This window comes from Nelumbo nucifera, chromosome 5 (assembly GCF_055504915.1).
Source record: "Nelumbo nucifera cultivar China Antique chromosome 5, China Antique-T2T, whole genome shotgun sequence".
Classification (NCBI taxonomy): domain Eukaryota; kingdom Viridiplantae; phylum Streptophyta; class Magnoliopsida; order Proteales; family Nelumbonaceae; genus Nelumbo; species Nelumbo nucifera.
Window position 1 is genome coordinate 32,206,683 of NC_142653.1, and position 18,911 is coordinate 32,225,593.

Here is an 18,911-nt window from a genome sequence, read left to right on the forward strand (position 1 = left end):
AGTATTTTAGATATTTTTTACTCATCTCATTTCAATGCTTGAGTTTTAACTTAAATTGTTTCTAAAAGAAGTTTTAACCTAAATATTAATATTTTAAAACATTGATGAATTTAGAAGGTAGAGAGAGGGAGAGGGGGGAGGAGGGTGGGAAAGAGACAATAGAATTATATGGTTTATTAGGCATGTGAGATAGATTAGAGATGCTTTAGGATAGGAAGTTTTAGGTGGAGGAGATAGCTTAGGAGAAATTTAGGAGAGGAGATTATATGAATGGGAATAATATATATATATATATATATATATATATATATATAAAGAGAGAGAGAGAGAGAGAGAGAGAGAGATTTTAGGAAAATTTTTATTATTAAGGGGGAAAGGAGAGTCTATAATAGATTGTTTAAAACATGGCATGGAATAAAAAGATCAAAATATTAAAAAAAGGGAAAGTAGAGACTCTCTTTATATATATATATATATACACACACACACACACACACACACACTAGTGGGGACCCATTAAGTGAAACCTAAACAATAAAAACACACAAGAGTATATAATTGTTTTATATTTTAATTTTTAAATAATTAATAATTATTTATATTTTATATATTACTTTTAATAATTTTTTTTATAATACAAAAATAACAATAATTAATTTTGGCTAGGATTGTTCATCAAACAAATGAAACTGACCAACTCAACCCGAGTTGGTTGGTCTTCTAGTATTTCCAATCAGCTTTGGTTCATTAATTTTCAAACCCAATCAGGTTGGGTGAGTTTCGGTTTGGCCATTTGTAAACCGACCAAAACCGAACTGATCCAACTATGGATATACATTAATACTTTATATTTTAAATATAATTTTTTAATACAGGAAAGTGGGAAATTTTCATATTTCTTAGTTTAGCTAAAGTATTTTATATCATGAATTTAATTTTTGATTTATTTTTTTAATAATATCAATGCAATTTTTTAATTTAAATTTAATTTTAAGTTAAAATTTTTTGAATCAACTGACTAAATCGAAAATTGACTCAAATTGATACAACCCGAGTTGGCTAGTTTTCACTAATGATCAGTTGGTTTTGGGTGACCAACTCCCCAACCTGACTAGGTTGATTTAGTTGGCCAAAAAAACCTGCAACCAAACTAAACTGGCCCGTGAATACTCTTAATTTTTAGCTAAATTAATACTCTAATTTCTAATAAATAACAATAGTTTAATCACCAATAATTATTAAAAATACATAGTAAAAATACACAATTATTGAAAATAAATAACTAATAAAAATACAATAATTACAATATCATTTAGCTTTTGGTTAACAATAAATATATTAAAAATAAAATAAATACTAAAAAGATATTAAATTACTCAATAAATAGTGTAATCTCAAAAAATAGTTTGATCTCTAACAAATATTAATCAATAAATTATAACAAAAATAGATAATTATTAAAAATAAATTAATAACAAAAATACAATAAGTACAATAAAGTAAATTTAAAATGCTAAATAACAGTAGTTTAATTTACAATCATTATTGAAAGCTTTTTGTTAAATAATAGAACAAAAATAGATTTATACATAACTATTGAAAATATATTTATCACGAAAATACAACAAATAATTACTGAAAATACACTAAATATTAATTTATACATGTAAATATATAATAAATATAGGTTAAGATTTTAAAATTATTATTAATAAATATTAATTTTTTGAAAGTTATTTTCTAGAATTATTAATTGATATAAGTGAAATTAGTTGTTTAAAATAATAGTTATTTAATAATATCATTTTTAATTTTTTAAAATATCAAGTCTTTATTAATTTTGTAAACTATTAAATTATTATAAATTTTAATATTATGAAATCTATTATAATATTTTTCTACTTTTAGGATTTTTTTTTAAATTTATTACATACTTTCGTTATTTTAACTATTTAAAATTTATTTATGTTAAATATTTTATTATTTAAAATACTTAGTTGTTTAAACATTTAAATAATATGTAAAATATTTATTTTTTGTCTGGATTTTATTTTTTAAAAGTTATTACATAATATTAAATATTTTTATATAATTATTTAGCTGTTTTTAGTATTTTTTTATTTAAGATATTTAGTTATTGAAATATTTAAATAATATTTTATTTTTTTAATTTTAAAGTTATTATTTGAATAAGATTTCAATTGACTAATCTGTTAAAACATTATTTATGTTGTTAGTACATAATTTCATGTTGAATTTTGAAAAATATAAAATTATTAATAATATGGATATTATTAAATCTATTATAACTAATTTTGTGTTTTCATAAATATTTTATAATTATTATATAATTTTTTATAATATTTAAATAATTCTTAAAATTTTTAATTTAAACTTTCTTTACGTAGATATAGATAAAAAGTGGGGGAAAGGATAAATAGGAATTAAAGATAATTTTGGAGAGAAATTCTTTACTAAATTAGAGACAATTTAAAAGATAAATAGGAATTAGAGATAACTTAGAAAAAAAGTGGGGGACAGTGGTACCACTTGGCTAAACATTAGAAAAGCACATCCTTCTTTCTTTATCTATTGGTTCATTGGTTGTTAGAGAGGAAATTATTTAGGTAGGGGAGGCTGTTTAGGAGAAATTTTAAGAGAGGAGATTATTTAAGTTGGTGGGAACGCGGGGGGGAGGAGAATGTGGGAAAAGACAGTTAAGAGCAATAATCTATAAATCATTAGAGATTTTAGGAGTAAGAGGAGACATTTTAGAAATGTGATTGATTATAAACCTAGCTCTCTCTATATAAATTATGCATGATTCTCTCAATGGGAACAAAAAATCACTCGATTAATAGGTCACTTTAGTTGGCAAAGAGACTCTCTATTGAGAGGGAAGGGGAGGAAAGAAAGAGAGTAAATGAGAGAACTGGAAAGGGGTAAGGAAGAATGGAGAGATGAGAGAAGGGGTAATGGAAGAAGGAGAGGACTGCTGACATGGGAGTTAATACCCCACAATATAGTAGTTCAAAATTCAAATTACATTTTGTGCCCTCACAATTAGAGAGGAACCATATTCAAAAATAGGGAGTGTTCTAATCAAGAAAACAAATCAATAAATGTTAATGGAGTTAATACTTTAAATATGAGACTTAATGAGAATTTGAATGAGGAGAATTAGTTTTCAAATTACATTTCCGTCCTTAAAATTAGATAAGAACCAAATTCAAAAATTCACACCATTATTCACACTTTTAATAATAGTATAAATAAGCATTAAATGAAAATTATAAAATAACAGTTTTGTCTTTGCTTATTTTCCAATTCTAACTTTAGCTAGGGGGCATTTGTTGCAACGAAATTCAAGAAGTCAAAGATACCTATTTGCACTTTTATAGATAGATAGATAGACAGATGGATGCTGAAATTGTCTTAAATCTTGCATATTCAGCAAGCTAAAGCATCCCAAAGTTCAGTGATCCTCCTGGTTTGATATTGGTGGATGTTTCTGCAATTATATGGCCACTTTAATTCAGCGAGCTAAAGCATCCCACCCTGTACTTTTTTCAACAATTTGTTCCCTCTGTTAACATACTGTCACTCAACTTTAAAAACGATTCTATGTGTCTCACAGTATCATGTGCTTGTCAAACATTTTTAAACCCCCAAACCACCATTTCTTTAATTTGTGGAACCACTATGCCCTTTCTTTACATATTTGCATAAACCCGTATGTTTCCATCAATCAAGAGAAAGCATTGGAATATGGAAGTTCAGGAAGGGCCTTTGTCACAGATAAAAGTTATGGCGACTAAATATCAGTACCCCAAAGCACAGGTGGTAATCTGCGACTTATCCTAAAAAATGTCTAATAATAACATATTTTCTACTTTATCCTAAAAATGAATCTAATAACAAGTACTCGAGGTATTATTTCAATGCCTGACTGCAAAAAATAAGTTCGTTCTTGGTTTTACGTGCAGACTTGCAGTGGAGATAAAAGGGGCTGTAAAATAAACCTCACAATTTTGAAACTCGATCATTTATTTCATACAAAGACGTGTTCCCAAGAAACCTGTATTTCCAGTGGCCATTAACCACGGCTTCAGCACCAAACTCCCGGAAAGAAGCCCTACCACAACCATAGCATTCCTTTTTTTGCTTATTGAACATTACAGTCAATACTTTAAAATTTTAATTTTTTAACATCAAGGATTCGTTTACGAAACAGAAGAAAAGGGAGAAGAAACTTTGCTACGCCACCGATGGAATTTGATGTTTGCTATAAAGGTTGAAATATACATCTATGTACACAAAAGGGCACTTCGTATAGGTCAAATGGGCCTAAGAGATACATGGTACAAAGAATGCACTCAACAAAGCTACAAATTGCCCCGGTTTCTGCCAAAAAATAAGAACAAAACCAGCATGAAATTGATGACTTGGACTGTACAACCTACACTGCAAAACATTTCCATACATCCCATTGCTTGTTTCAACTTTGTAGGGAGCTGGAAAATCCGTAACCTAATTTACACCCATCTCAAGCCTATTACACGATGTGCTAATCCCAACTGTGCTCTCCTGCACCCAAAGCTTAAATGGCATCAAGTTTAAAATGTGTTTCAGGTGAGAGTGTTTACCTTCATTGTCATCATCAATACCACCACTATCATCATTACTATCTCATTAGCACACTGAATCATTTTATCTCCCATCATCATTGTTGCCACCAAACTTTCTTCACATTAGCGGGAGGTAGGCTCCACCATGTCCCTTCCTCAATACAAGTGGCCCGGAGGTCTCTGGCACCTTATCCAATGCTTTCATGCATGAATCAACTACATCAGCAAATCCAGTTGCCACGGTAGCAAGCTGTAACCGCAATCTTAGATCCCTTGTTCTCTTCAAAAGGCTCCTAAATGACCTACCAAGATGCTTTGCCCACTCTGCGGGTAAACCTCCCGGTGACAGCCACACAGAAAAGTGGGACTGATCCCCTCTTGCTGCCACCTCAGCCCTATAAAATCTTGCAAGCTCAATGAGCATTGATGGCTGGAGAGGAAGCACAGCCACAAACTCGGCCACAAATCGTTCAGTGAGTTCTGGCTTCAGCATCTGGTTCCATAACACAAGAGCCCACTCACTTGGCTGGTTGAGACAGTATGCCTCGGCCACAATGAGAGCCTCTTGAAAGCGGGATTGTTCAACCAGCGCACGCCTTGCATTGGTTTCAGATAGGTTGAGCCAATCGAAGTCGGGCATGCGGATCTGGAGTGAGATGAGAGATGCCTGTGCACATGACCGGCATGTCTTATTGCCAGCATCAATGGTGGAGTGTACTTCTGCAGCTTCAATAAAGTAGCGCATGGAATCCAGGAGGTCCTCATTCTGCTCCTTGTCATAGCGATGAAACCACTGCTGGATGGACTGCATAGCTCGTGACTCTAGCAGTGAAGCTGTCTCATGTTTCATGTCAAAATGATTATAAACCTGCACAGAGAAATTCCCAAACATGAAGACAAATGTGAGGCTATCGGCCCTTAACATTATAATTACTATATGACTAGTGTACATCCCCATTCCACATCATCCACACTGCAGCATTTTATATATGTTTCTAGTGTACACGTCTGTGTAAAATATGGTAAAGAATTGGAGTATATCCATACCATAGCAAATGCATCAAGATCAGAAGGGTTAAAATGTTTCAATGATGTGAGGACAGCCATCCGAAATCCTCTGACAGTCTCCGCTGTGCCAGTGGTAGTGTCTGTAGCTGAATACTTCTGAAGAAGAAGCTCTAGCTGACCATTTTCTATAAGAATGCCAAGAATGAAATTCAAGGCATGGAAATTTCCTACTCCAGTTATCAAGCGAGCCAGACAAGAAAAGTCTCCCTCAGACACATAAGCTTCAACCCTTGTTGCTGCAAGGGCTACAAGAACATCTACTCCATCCAGACAAGCAGAAGATTTGTAGAAGTGATGTGACAGAATGAGAAGTTCAACCTGAAACATAGTTTTCTAATTATGGTAAGACGTGGGAATATATCATATTGAACCAAAGAAAATAGAAACATGTACACACACACACAAACGGGTATTTATGGTAGGGTCTTTCAAACTGTTGATACAAGAAAAAATCAGCTTTTTTCTGTGAATAAAATGGAATAAAACCCATGCTGGAGATTTTGTTATGTTTGCATTTACCATAAGTTGCACCACAATAAATATTTTGTGAGACACAGATAGATCATCTGTGTTTTGAATCAGAGGAAAACTATTGTCAAGTGTCTTCTCAATCCTTCAAACTATTGCCTTTACTCTTACATATAACATATGGATTAAAAGATGGTGCTGGAATATCATGATCTGTTTTTTTTTTTTTTATGATAAATAATGCTGGAATATCATGATCTTTAACTGGATTATTTCTGTTCTTGCTTCCTGTAAATAATAGCTCAATTGTTTTTTGTAGTTTCAAAAGTAACAAAATTTGATGTTTGTTCTTTTAACAAAGGTAAAAAACAAATACTATAATCATGAGGATAAATACAAATTTGGAGTATACAGTAAGGTTGATAATTTCTGCCTGGGCCTGCATTACCCACCCTGCCCTGGAAGTTAAGTAAAAAATTACCCACCCTGTCTGGGCCTGCATGTATATTAATAAATTAATATGCATAATAAAATTTTTATATATTTTCCGTAATTTTAAATATAAACTCAGATTTAAATTTTATTTATTTTTTTAATTTTATAGTTTTAAAGCCTGGACTCCTGGCCAGGCCTGTACCCAGACATGTTTTCAGGCCGTAGGCCTGCCACACCCCGACAGCTCAAAATACTATTCCTACCTTGCAAAAACCTGGTCCAGCCCATGATCATCCCCAATATACAGAGTTATAATATAGCCCATAGTTGTCAAGGTGACGCCTAGGCGACAAGGCGACCTTTGAGGTTCGCCTCGCCTAATTGCCAAACAGTTTTGTACTATGTATTACAAATATGGTTATGGTACCTAGGGAACTACCCTAGGATCTATGTTTTCTACATAAGAAAATCCATCGCCCAGGTGACATCTAGGCGCCCGCCTAGGTGACTAGGCGACAAGGCGCCCCCCTGTCGCCTAGCCTCACCTTGGCGCCTTGAAAACTATGATATAGCCTCAGGTGCAAAAAATCCCAAGAATACATCAATATGGTTAACTGAGAAATGAGTTCCAAAGAAAATTATGAGATACCATCTATGGTACAGTTGGTACATATTGCTAGTTGAAATTTTTAACACTTAATAGTAATAGCAGTACTAATATCTTGATCGAAAACAACAATATTCTGCTATTAGAGAGATCTAAATTCTAAATGCGAGATGATAATATTTTTTTATCAATATGAGAGATGATAATATTGAGCAAAACGTTGGGCAGTCTATTAATCTATGACATTACTATGTTATTAATCCCAACTATAGATACCTACCTCACAAGCATGTGGTATTTCTTGTCCAGTAATCACCAAACGCATCAATGCATGCCCAATTTCTGGCTCTGATGGACAAAGTTCTGCCCACTTTAAGAAGTCTGATAGTCTCCACAAAAGAGGTGCAGGTCCTTCCTCCTTTTGAGAATCCATATATCCTCCACGATGTGCGGCCAATAGACCCTGGAAAAATACAGTAAAGTGTCAGAACATAATCTCATGCAGCAATAACTCAAAATGCTTAAGCAGATATGGAAGAAATCACCTTCAGAAAAGATTCAGCAAGAATTCGAGCAATACTGGCTGGTGCCATGGAATGTGTCTGCACTAGAAGCTTTGCCTCCTCAAGCGAATCTTGTGCTTTAAGAGAAAGCAATTGTAGAAGCTCAATTGGCTGTTTTCCAAATGCCTCATAAAAAGAAAGGCCCAAGACATTGGCAGCTTTTACAACAGCTATTATTCTCTTACACAAACCACGACCGCCACCTTCATTGCACTTGCTTGTTAAGTTCTCCAAGACCTGCAATAAAATGATAAATAACAAATATGAGAACTGTAATCAACTATGAAGGTTCAAAGTATAAAATATGATGTGCCTGTACCAGGCGTATCGTAATCTATCTTTGGGTCCCCAATATGCCATTTAAGGGGAGTTAGCAGGTTTTAAGAATTTCACAAGAGACAACGTTGGCATACCCCTGTCAAAATCTGACACCTAATAGATACAAAAATAGTTCTGACAAAGACAGAAGTCTTGATATGCAAATTTTGTGTATTGAGATTATCAAAACTTTGAACCATGACTGCTATAACTCAATCACTTGGGAGATACTCAGGCCCTGTCACATCTTGAATATTCAAGAAGGAAGAATGGAAAACTGGAAAAAAGGCCAATAATGTAAAGATGGAGATTAAGGAACAGAAGAAGCATAGAGAACCATATGAAAGAGATTGGGCAGGAACCTGCAATGGTTCAATTTGATGGCAGTCAGTCATTATATTGTATGACTGGATAACTGAAAGCACTTCTGCATCCGACATTGGAGTAGATGGTTCACAACTACTAGGAGTTGAAGTAGCTGCAAGCTTTAAAGCGCTGTCCACTAGTGCAAATTCAGAAGGAACATGTGCTGGAGAGAGCTTATGTTGAAGCTGTTTGGCAGCTGTTATTTGTCCAAACTCTAACAAGGAAAGAACAGCCCTTTCCAGTTCAGCAGGTCCAACTCTTTCTTCCCACCTCGAAACAGAGCCCTCTACTCCAAAATTTTCATCTTGCAACTGAAAGCTTTTAACAAATTCAATGTTGTTCCTCACACTGACAGGAGGATAGGAATTATCATCAGGATCACTATTTTTATCTGCATTGTCCACCAAAGACCGTCTTGGTGGAAGAGAACTTTTGGCCCTCCGCTTTGTCTTTGTACTTCCTCCTGTCATCATGGAAGAGCTAGCATCCATGGCTTGCAGGTTACGAAGATGCATGTGGTTATTTTCTCTTGTATCACTTTTCTCTCCAGCTCTTGCTCTCATTGCATTTATATGATTGTCCATTTTTGTGATAATACTTGCAGTACGTTCTATGATATTGGAGCTGTTTCCACTCACTTTGTTCCAGCCAGAATTGAGTAACATGACATCTCCGTCACTCTTAACCTGAGCCTCAGATTCAACTGCCAAGAGCCATACTCTGGTCTCAATTTCACGCAGAAGATGCAAAGGGTAGACTCTGGAAACAACAAGCATATAAGTTAGAAAAGTAACTAGAAGTAAGAGATAGGGGTGCAAGTTAGGTACCCAATTTAAAGAATTTACATTGCACTCGAGCTGGACCTATTGAAATTTTAACAATTTCCCAACCCAAGAATGCCCAAGTTGCACCCCTAGTCAGAGACAAAGTAGCAAAGGAAAGTTACGTACGGGTTGGATTGGGTTATGGTTCCACTTAACCATTGTAGGGAAAGAAGTAGTAGTTCATGCAGTTCCTTTGCTGGAATGTCTTTGTCCACAGCTTCTGCATGCTTGAGAAAAAATAATCCTGCCTGAAGACACATCAAGAGAAAAGAACATCAGTAGGGAGTGTAGAAAAAAATTTACACAACTGACCAGCAAGAAATCAGACAGAAAAACATATTAAACAGAATATGAGTAAAATGAGTATATGGATGATCTGCAATTAATTGTACTTCCATATGGTTGGTGACATATTATTGGCATGACCTGTAAGGGAGGGTAGGAATATCTAAGGAACAGTGTCTGACAGTGGCCCCATAAAGCAGCTCTCTCTTCAGGGACATCCCAAAGGTACTCTTTCCATTCTGCTACCATGGCTTCAGCCTGAAACAAATACAATGTCAAAGTTGACAATGAAACATAGAAGAAGCACAATGAATTATGAAGTAACCCATATTAAAATTGCTTATGATAAAATTATATGAAGTAACCCATTTATAAGAGTAGAAAAGTTTTGATAACCTGCTTTGATATAAAATCTGTAAAAGATAGAAGAGAGGAAAAAGTTTCTGCTAGAAAGAAAGAGAAGAGAGATAGAAGAGAATGGGGAAGAAAGTCAGATACTTGTAAGAAGCTGAAAAGTCACACTTAACTTAAACATAAACTAATGGGCCTAAGGCCCAACAACTACCTACTAAGTTATGTAAATAAAAAACAAATAAAATCGGCCCACAACTCAACACTCCCCCTCAAGTTGGGAATAGATGTCACACATTCCCAACTTGCGTAGATCATGCTCCAGCTTGTTTCTTGCAACACCTTTTGTAAGAACATTAGCAAGCTGCAAGTCAGATGCAATATATGGCAAGCAAACTTCTCCGGAGGTCACCCTTTCCCTTATAAAATGTCTGTCCACTTCGATGTGCTTGTCCTATCATGCTGAACTGGGTTGTGGGCAATGTTAATTGCTGCTTGATTGTCACAGTATAGCATCATAGATTCTTCTGCCTTAATCCCAATCTCCCCTAACAAGGAATGGATCCAGAGGAGCTCTGAAACACCATGTGCCATGGCTCTATATTCAGCTTCTGCACTTGACCTTGCCACAACTGTCTATTTCTTACTCTTCCATAAAACTAGATTGCCTCCAACAAGAATGCAAACTCATGATGTAGATCTCCTATCATCTAGACACCCTGCTCAATCAACATCTGTGTAAGCCTTTAACTTCAACTGTCCATGGTCAGCAAACAATATGCCTCTACTTGGGTGTCCCTTCAAATAGGAAAGTATCCTGTCAATAGCCTTCCAATGCTGAACTCGTGGGGCATGCATGTATTGACTCAGCACACTCACTACATAAGAGATGTTTGGTCGTGTCATGCATAAGTATAGCAACCGCCCCACTAATCTCTAATACCTCCCAACATCCTTTACTAGTTCACCTTTTGAAACATTTATCCTGTGGCTCTGATCATAGGTGTAGAAGCTGCCTTTGCCCCAAGTTTCCCTGTCTCTTGTAGTAGATTCAGAACATACTTTCTCTATGAAATGAAGATCCCATGCTTGGACCTTGCCACCTCAATGCCTAGAAAGTACTTCAACTCCCCAAGATCCTTAATTTCAAACTCTTTGTGCAGGTTCTTCTTCAAGGTATCAATCTCACTCAGATCATTTCCTATAATTACAATGTCATCCACATACACTATCAAAACTGACACCAGCGACCCCCTTCCTCTTCACAAATAGAGTGTGATCAGATTGAGTTTGAGTATAGCCAAATACAATCATTGCACTTCTAAACCTGTTAAACCAAGCTCTAGGTGATTGCTTCAAACCATATAGAGACTTCTTCAACTTACATACCTTTCCCTTTTCTACATCATTGTAGAAACCAACTGGAAAATCCATATACACCTCCTCTTGCAAATACCCATTGAGAAAAGCATTATTCACATCAAGTTGGAAGAGTGACCAAGAGTATGTAGCTACTAGTGATAGAAGAATCCAGACTGAGCTCATCTTTGCCACTAGTGCAAAAGTTTCCAAGTAATCTTGCCTTAAGTCTGAGTGTATCCTTTTGCAACCAGCCTCACCTTATACCTTTCTATACTCCCATCAGCCTTGTACTTCACTGTATAAACCCATCTGCATCCAATTGTCTCCTTGCCCTCTGGTAGATCCACAATCTCCCTCGTCTGATTCTTAATCAAAGCTTTCATTTCCTCCTGCATAGCTGCCTTCCACTTAGGTTTGGAGAGAGCCTCACTAACACCCTTGGGTATAGACACGGAGTCGATGGTGGAAAGGAAGGCTTAGTAGGAAGGAGATAATCTACTATAGGAAAGATGGTGTGAGATGCAATGAGTAGTACATTTTCTCTTCCCTTTTCTAAGTGCAATAAGAAGATCAAGGTTATCTACAATTGGGTTAGGAGCAAGGGTAGTAGTATCAATAGGAACTAAACCATCAGAGGAAGCAAAAGGCATACCTGGGTCAGTGTCAATTGAACCTGGAATCTCCAAAGAGCCGATAAGGAGTGATGAGGGCTCCTCTGTTGTGGAATCAACCTCCCTGTGCAGTCGTAGGCGCTGTCTGAGAAATAGGATGCAAGGGAGGTGGTAAAGTGGGTGGGTTGGGTCAAACACTGGAGTGGACAAAGGGGCTGGAACCTGAAGTGGTATAGATTGCTCACTTCCTTCCCCAAAACATTCCCTCTAAAAAGAACCCTCTGCGAAAATAGATGTGTATTCAAAAAAGGTGACATCCATAGTAACATATCGACCCCGGAGACTAGGTCATAGCAACAATACCCCTTCTAGTTTCTTGCATACCCAAGGAAGACACACTTCTTCACCTTAGGGTCCAACTTTGAGTGGTGAGGATCAAGAACATGGACAAAGCATACACATCCAAACACCCTTCGAGGAATATGGAACATCTCCCCCTCAGGAAAAAGAATGTTGAACAGAGCACTATATCCCAAAACATGAGTAGGCACCCGATTAATCAAGAAAACTACTATAAGAACTGCATCACCCCAAAAACGAACTAGAACAGTAGAACTCAACATCATGCTTCTTGCAACTTCTACAATATGTCTATTCTTCCTTTCTGCTACACCATTCTATTGTGGAGTGTATGAACAACTACTTTGATGGATTACTCCATGCTCCAATAGGTATGATGCCAGTTTTTTTTTTTCAAAATATTCACTGGCATTGTTTGATCTAAACACTTACACTCGTACCCCAAACTGCGTCAGCACCACCTGATGAAACTGTCGAACCAAAGATGGTACCTCATCATGGGATCCCATCAAATATAACCAAGAATATTGGGAATAATCATCCACAAACAGAAGAAAATACCAATAGCCAATATGATATGACCCCCACACATCAGTATGAACAATATCAAAAGCAGAAGAATATCTTTTATTACTTACTTTAAAGGAATGTCTACAATGCTTTCCAAGTTGATAACCTTCACACTCCAAACTAGACAAACTGATAGACTCAAACAACGAAACAAGAAATGCAAAGAAGTAAAAGACAAATGCCCTAACCGATTATTCCAAAGCATAATCTAACCCACCGACTTTGACTCAATACCCTTGCTGACATGATGACTCTGATGACTAGGAAGCGCATTAAGAATATAGATTCCATTCACCTCATGACCACTCCCAATCGTCCTCTTTGATTCCAAATCATGCAAAACGCAATGACCAGGAGAAAAAATCACTGAACAATTCAAATTCTTTGTCAAGCTACTAACAGATAAAAGGTTAGTACTCAGTCTAGGGACATAAAGGACAGAGGGTAGGGTAATGGTATCAGTTATCTTGATAGACCCTTTCCCAGCAATGGGAACATGTGATCCATCACTTGTTGAGACTCTATCTCTGCCAGAGTAGAGGTGGTATGAGGAGAAAATGGTGAAAATGTTGGTCATATGTTTTGAGGCTCCTGAGTCTATAATCCAAGGAGGTCCCTCCTTACCTGTAGTGGAAACATAGTTTGTAGTGGCATGTGAACTACCTGTATGTGTAAACGAAGTAGAATGGCTACCTCCTGATCCACCTATACCTTGTTGTCCGCCTGATAATGGGTTGGAACTGATTGTGTCCCTTTAATTTAGAAACTGTCCATATCTCTCCAATTCGGCCCTCATTGCAACTGCTGCAATAGACTCTAGGGAAGTTGTAGTAGGTGGTCCTGATAAGTCACCAGCCACTGCCATATTCACATTTCCCTTCTAGTTTCTGAGTCAACTCGGCACAAGGTGTGGGCAAAGATTCCAGCAGGTATCTCTGGTATATTTAGACTTCTTATAGTAGTCACAGATCAGATCCTTCTTGTGCTCCATCCTAGGTTCATTTCCACCATTGTCTCCACTTAGCTTAGGCTTCACTATGCTAACCATAGCTAACTGCTCAAGATCAGGGTTCCTCATCATCACATTCCTCATACTCTCCTCTCCAGACACAAAGGCATATGCCTGAGATAAAGTTGCACCGTCTCTGGAAAGAATATGCTACCATACAATGTCATACTCAGGGTTAAGTTCGACTAGAAACTCAAAAGCCCAATTCTTCTCTACCAGCTTCTGATAAATTGCTGCAACCTTACTACTTTCCCAAATCACAGTCCCCAAATGATCTATCTCCTGCCATATGGTTTTGAAGGCAGAAAAATAAATAACAACAGATTTATCTCCCTGCCTGGTAGCAATCACCTGGTTTCTCAACTGGTAAGCTCTAGCAACATTCTATAGTTGTAAATAGGTTTCTACAACTCCATCCCAAATCTCCTTAGCTATGCTAGCCCATAAAAAGTTTTTACTTGTATGGGGTAGCATGGAATTGCACAACCAAGTCATCACATGTAGTTCTCTTGTACCCACCGGGAGTAGTTAGTTTTAGGTTTCTTTTCCTCACCGGTGATATACCCCAATTTCCCACGAGAACCAATGGCCATCTTTGTAGATTGTGACCACTCTAAGTAGTTTGTACCATATGGCTTGACTGTAGTGGTGGTCCCAGCCCCGAAGAGGTCTCCACCTCCTCCCTCTTGTCTCATTTCACTTCCAAGTTTGTTTTCAACTCCACAACCCTCCATAACTCCCAAAAAGGATTTGGAAATCAATTTGAGATGAAAAGAGAGGTATTTATCTCCTTTAGAAACTCAAACACCTTTCTGGTACCCTATAAGCCCCTCAATCCAAAGATTCCTTTTTCCGTGGGAGCGAGAGAAGAGAGAGAGAAGGTTGCCACTCCCTCCAAAGGCCTCCAAAAAAGCTGGGACTTGAACCGCCCCCTTTAGAAAAACTCAAGGAACCCTAGAAAACAAGGGCGCTACTTCCTAGGTCAAAACTGAAGAGTCCTACTAAATCAAGACTCTCCCCCTTTCACCAATTCTTCCCGATTTTGGTGTTAAACCCTAGACTAGCTACAAGGGATTGCAAATCCACCTAAAAATCCAAGAACTGGGCTTAGCTAAAGTCTTTGATCAGCCCTTTACCTCATCATGCAGTCGGCTGATCTAGGGCTGCATGATGGAGCAGCTCAAGAAATCTTTAAACTTGCTCTGATACCAAGTAGAAAAGTTTTGATAATCTGATTTGATATAAAATCTGTAAAAGATAGAAGAGAAAGAAGAGAGGAAAAAGTTTCTGCTAGAAAGAAAGAGAAGAGAGAGAGAATAGAATGGGAAAGAAGCCAAAAATAGATCTGGCCGCCCCCTTCATTAGATTATATAGTCATAAATAAAGAGTGTACAAGTACAAGTATACTCTTAGTAAGCTGGCTACTTGTAAGAAGCTGAAAAGTCACACTTAACTTAAACATAAACTAATAGGCCTAAAGCCCAACAACAACCTAACTAAGTTATGTAAATAAAAAACAAATAAAATCGGCCCACAACTCAACAATAAGGATTTAATAATTGTATTTTTTGCAGACAAGACTCCGGGTATCAAAAATTTCCTCAAAAGACCAATACTGCACATAATAGACAAATTATCTAAAGGTAATAATAATACCTGTGCTTCAGTAACATGGTGAACAACAGATTTCCAAGGTGCACCACTAGCCTCCAACTGCCTGGCCCAGTTGCGTGCTTGTTCCCAATTTCCACTCTTTTCTAATGCTGTCAAAAGTGAAGCATCATCTAGAGTTTCATTCCCTAGGTATAAATCATCATCTTTCCGCAATGAAGGCTCAGCCAAATTAATTTTCCAATACAGTCTACGGAAACACGTTGCAGCAGATCCTCCATCTCCAAAATCAGTTGCAGCCAGAAGTTGTAGTAAGCACCTTTTTTCATACGCTGATGGAGATGTTGAAAGCATTGCCTCAGCAGCCTTCACAGCAGTTGAACTTATCCATGATGTTCCAATTAATTTTTCTCTTCCTATGCTTGTTTGCACATGAGGAGCTTCTTCCTTGATTCTGGCAGAAAAGGATGCTAAATGTGCCGAAGCTTCTGTTAGTCGCATTTGTGAAAATGCCTAAAATAAACAGCGAAGAATAATCAAAACCTAAAATTGCATAGTGAAAAAGAGTCAAAACCTAAAATTACTCTCTCTTGGTCTTGCTTGCTAGCTCGCTGTTTTTCTCCTTTCTTTTTGAAGAATCATTCAGATAGGAATCAAATCTCAGCTTGGAAGTCGACCAAAGTGAGTTATTATGAAACTCTCTACTCAGAATTTAAAAACAACACATAACAATATCTACATGGAAGGCATGGTTCCGTTTACACATTATTGGATGATTCATCATTATACTCAGCTTGCAATTTCTTGAAACATAATGAAATTTCTATTTCTCCAAAAGGAGGAAGGAAACCACCTAGAATTAAAAGGCTTCAAAATTCTCTTCATATTTTCCCACTATTTCTAAACTATTTTGATATATAAGCAAAATAAAGTACATGTAATGTGCAAATATTCCAAATTTCAGCGATGCCACCGAATCTATTGGAATAATCATGAGGCATGAAAGTCACCCTTAACTACATTTTGCAAAAATAAAAAATAAAATAAAATATAAACTCAGTTTGTTGATCCTAACCATTGAACCAACAGATCTAATTGGACTTTTCAGAAAACCTATTGTTAAAATATTTAGTTAAATAATTAAATACTCTTTTCAATAGTCATAAAATTACAAAAGGTATTAATTTGATGGTATTTGTTATTTGGTTTCAATATTATGTTGTTGAAATAAAATCAGCCTAGTTTATATTGCAAAAAAACATAACACTTTTAATTAAAATTAACTAACTAAAATTTTAAAATGCAATAAACAATACTAAACTAGGATTAATTGTAAAGAAAGTAGTATAATTTGAGGAGGTTTGAGATTTATTAAGTGGAAATGATATAACATTATGACAACTTAACCTAGTCAATTTTTAAAGGTTATAGGAAAGGGAAAATTAGAAAAATAAAATAATCTCTGATAAAGTAATAGCATTGCTATTTTATCAACTACAACAGTACAACTATATGCATTCAATGTATCAAATTAGGCTGGTGTAAAGTATAAAATAACAAAAATATCATAACTAAAGTTCTAGTTGGAGTTTGATAAATTAGCATTTCCCATATAAAGGAATTTTTTTTTTCATTGGTACATACAATTATATTATCATGATGAATTGCCTATGTAATTAGACTCAGAAAGTTGGAATATAATACAATAGCTGGGCTGCTAAAGATAGGAATGATTTCAAAGCACTTCAAGTAGAAAGGAGCATAATATAAGAGTTTATTTGTAAGGATATTGACTTCGACGATAATAAGATCTTCCAGTAAATGCCTATTTAAGTTATCCAATTTCTCTTATTTGCACTACATAGTTCCTTACCTAATTTTCTTTTTGTTGGGGGGAGAGGGATGAATTCAATAAAGTAGATTCACACACGTTCTGTTGTTAGGATTTTTTTAATATACCTGCAGGGCACGGATGAAAGGTAAAAGAGAACAAGATGGGAGGAACATTTCAAATGCCCTTAGCAAAGGAAGAAACAGATGCTGTTCACAAAGCACAGCAACCATCTTGGAAAGAGAAACATGCACTTCATCAGAATCACTTAAAATTATGTTTTGCTCATCAGCTTCTTGTCTTTTATCTTCCTCGGCACTGATATCTTGAATGGCAGAATTTCTGATAACATTGATATCAGTAGAAACTTTAGAAGAGGTAGTAGTTGAGGGATCCCCTGATGTCTGCTCCATCAGGCGCCTTCTTTTTGGATTTCTTCGGTTATAACGAAATGTAAGGGCTCTACTACCAACAGGAAGTAGATTGGTCATTTCCACAGCTGCTCCAACATTATTGGCAATCTGGGAAGCTATGTCATCAACTTTGATTGATGATGTCTCCCTGTAAATAAATTTTGGTACTGAGATGCACACAGAATTATACTTAGGAGTTCAATTTTTTTAAAATAAAAGCACCAATTGCAATTAAAACAACAGGAAGAAAATATAAACTTTCACTTTAGCAAACCTTGCTGCTGTTATCTCTAGCCAAACTGTCAAGCAGGACAGAGGAGACACATCTGCAAAGCATGATGCAATCATTGCCAAAAGAGACCAGCGCAAATCTTTTGCTTTTATCAGTAGTGCCTTTCCAGGATTTTTCTCTTTCTCACACTCAGCAAGAAGCCTAAAAAGCTCCAAGGGGATCAGGAGGTTGGTATCAGTTGAAAAAGGCATTTCATTGTTTTTTTCCATGGGAGCTGAATTTGAATAAGAGCTAGACTTTTTTCTTGTTGACTGTATGCTCTTTAGAACAGTTAAAATGTGGATCCTCAGTCGTGGGTCACTGAACTCCTTAGAAGCCTGAAACATGAAATAATATCAGAATGGAATGGTAATGCACTCAAAGAAGCTAAGAGAAGTAATATTGATTTTTTTGATAGGAAATGGTGTAATAGTGAATTGTTTCATAAATAAGATATAAAGTTAAGAAAGATCAATGTCTTCAGAGGGCGATAAGGAGGCTGGCAAGGGAGATGAATGCAGAATTTACTTGGACACAGAGATCAGAAAATGGCATTAGCAATTATTTAGCAAGACAAGGGATAAATTAGCGATCAAATGTATTAGGGAACAACATAAAGGGGTGAAATTAAAAAGGGGTTGCTACTCCATAGATTTGAGGAAATCACTCATCATTTTGTACCAAGTTTCTGAATTAAATTTAATGAAATTCTTTTGCTGATAAAAAAAAACATTCATCATTTTGTATATAGTTTCTTTTTTCAACAAAGTAATAAAAGTTTCTTAGTTATCCATCAAAAAAGTCCATGTCATCCAATTAACAAGGAAATAAAAACTTACAACTTGGATGATGGCATCAAATGGGTATCCTCCAACCTGGGCTTCTGCAAGAAAACCAACCTAACAAAAGGGAAAAAACAATGATCATTTGGTCCTAGATAATAGTAAAACTACATTACAG

At 36.0% G+C, this 18,911-nt stretch overlaps 1 protein-coding gene across 5 annotated transcripts in view; it reads right to left on the reverse strand.

The window, feature by feature from the left end:
* Positions 1 to 4,253: 4,253 nt before the first annotated feature.
* LOC104599968 (spatacsin carboxy-terminus protein) overlaps positions 4,254 to 18,911 on the reverse strand; it is a 54,028-nt gene continuing 39,370 nt past the window's right edge. For all 5 annotated transcript variants that reach the window (XM_019198229.2, XM_010262733.3, XM_010262734.3 and 2 more), the window contains 11 exons: positions 18,791 to 18,850; positions 17,955 to 18,289; positions 17,396 to 17,828; positions 15,482 to 15,949; positions 9,704 to 9,820; positions 9,404 to 9,525; positions 8,450 to 9,212; positions 7,752 to 8,006; positions 7,487 to 7,669; positions 5,676 to 6,014; positions 4,254 to 5,496 (listed from right to left, as the gene is read on the reverse strand). In XM_019198229.2, coding sequence (XP_019053774.1) covers positions 4,747 to 5,496; positions 5,676 to 6,014; positions 7,487 to 7,669; positions 7,752 to 8,006; positions 8,450 to 9,212; positions 9,404 to 9,525; positions 9,704 to 9,820; positions 15,482 to 15,949; positions 17,396 to 17,828; positions 17,955 to 18,289; positions 18,791 to 18,850 — 3,825 coding nt within the window. In that variant the 3' untranslated portion in view covers positions 4,254 to 4,746. The remainder of the gene's footprint in view (positions 5,497 to 5,675; positions 6,015 to 7,486; positions 7,670 to 7,751; positions 8,007 to 8,449; positions 9,213 to 9,403; positions 9,526 to 9,703; positions 9,821 to 15,481; positions 15,950 to 17,395; positions 17,829 to 17,954; positions 18,290 to 18,790; positions 18,851 to 18,911) is intronic.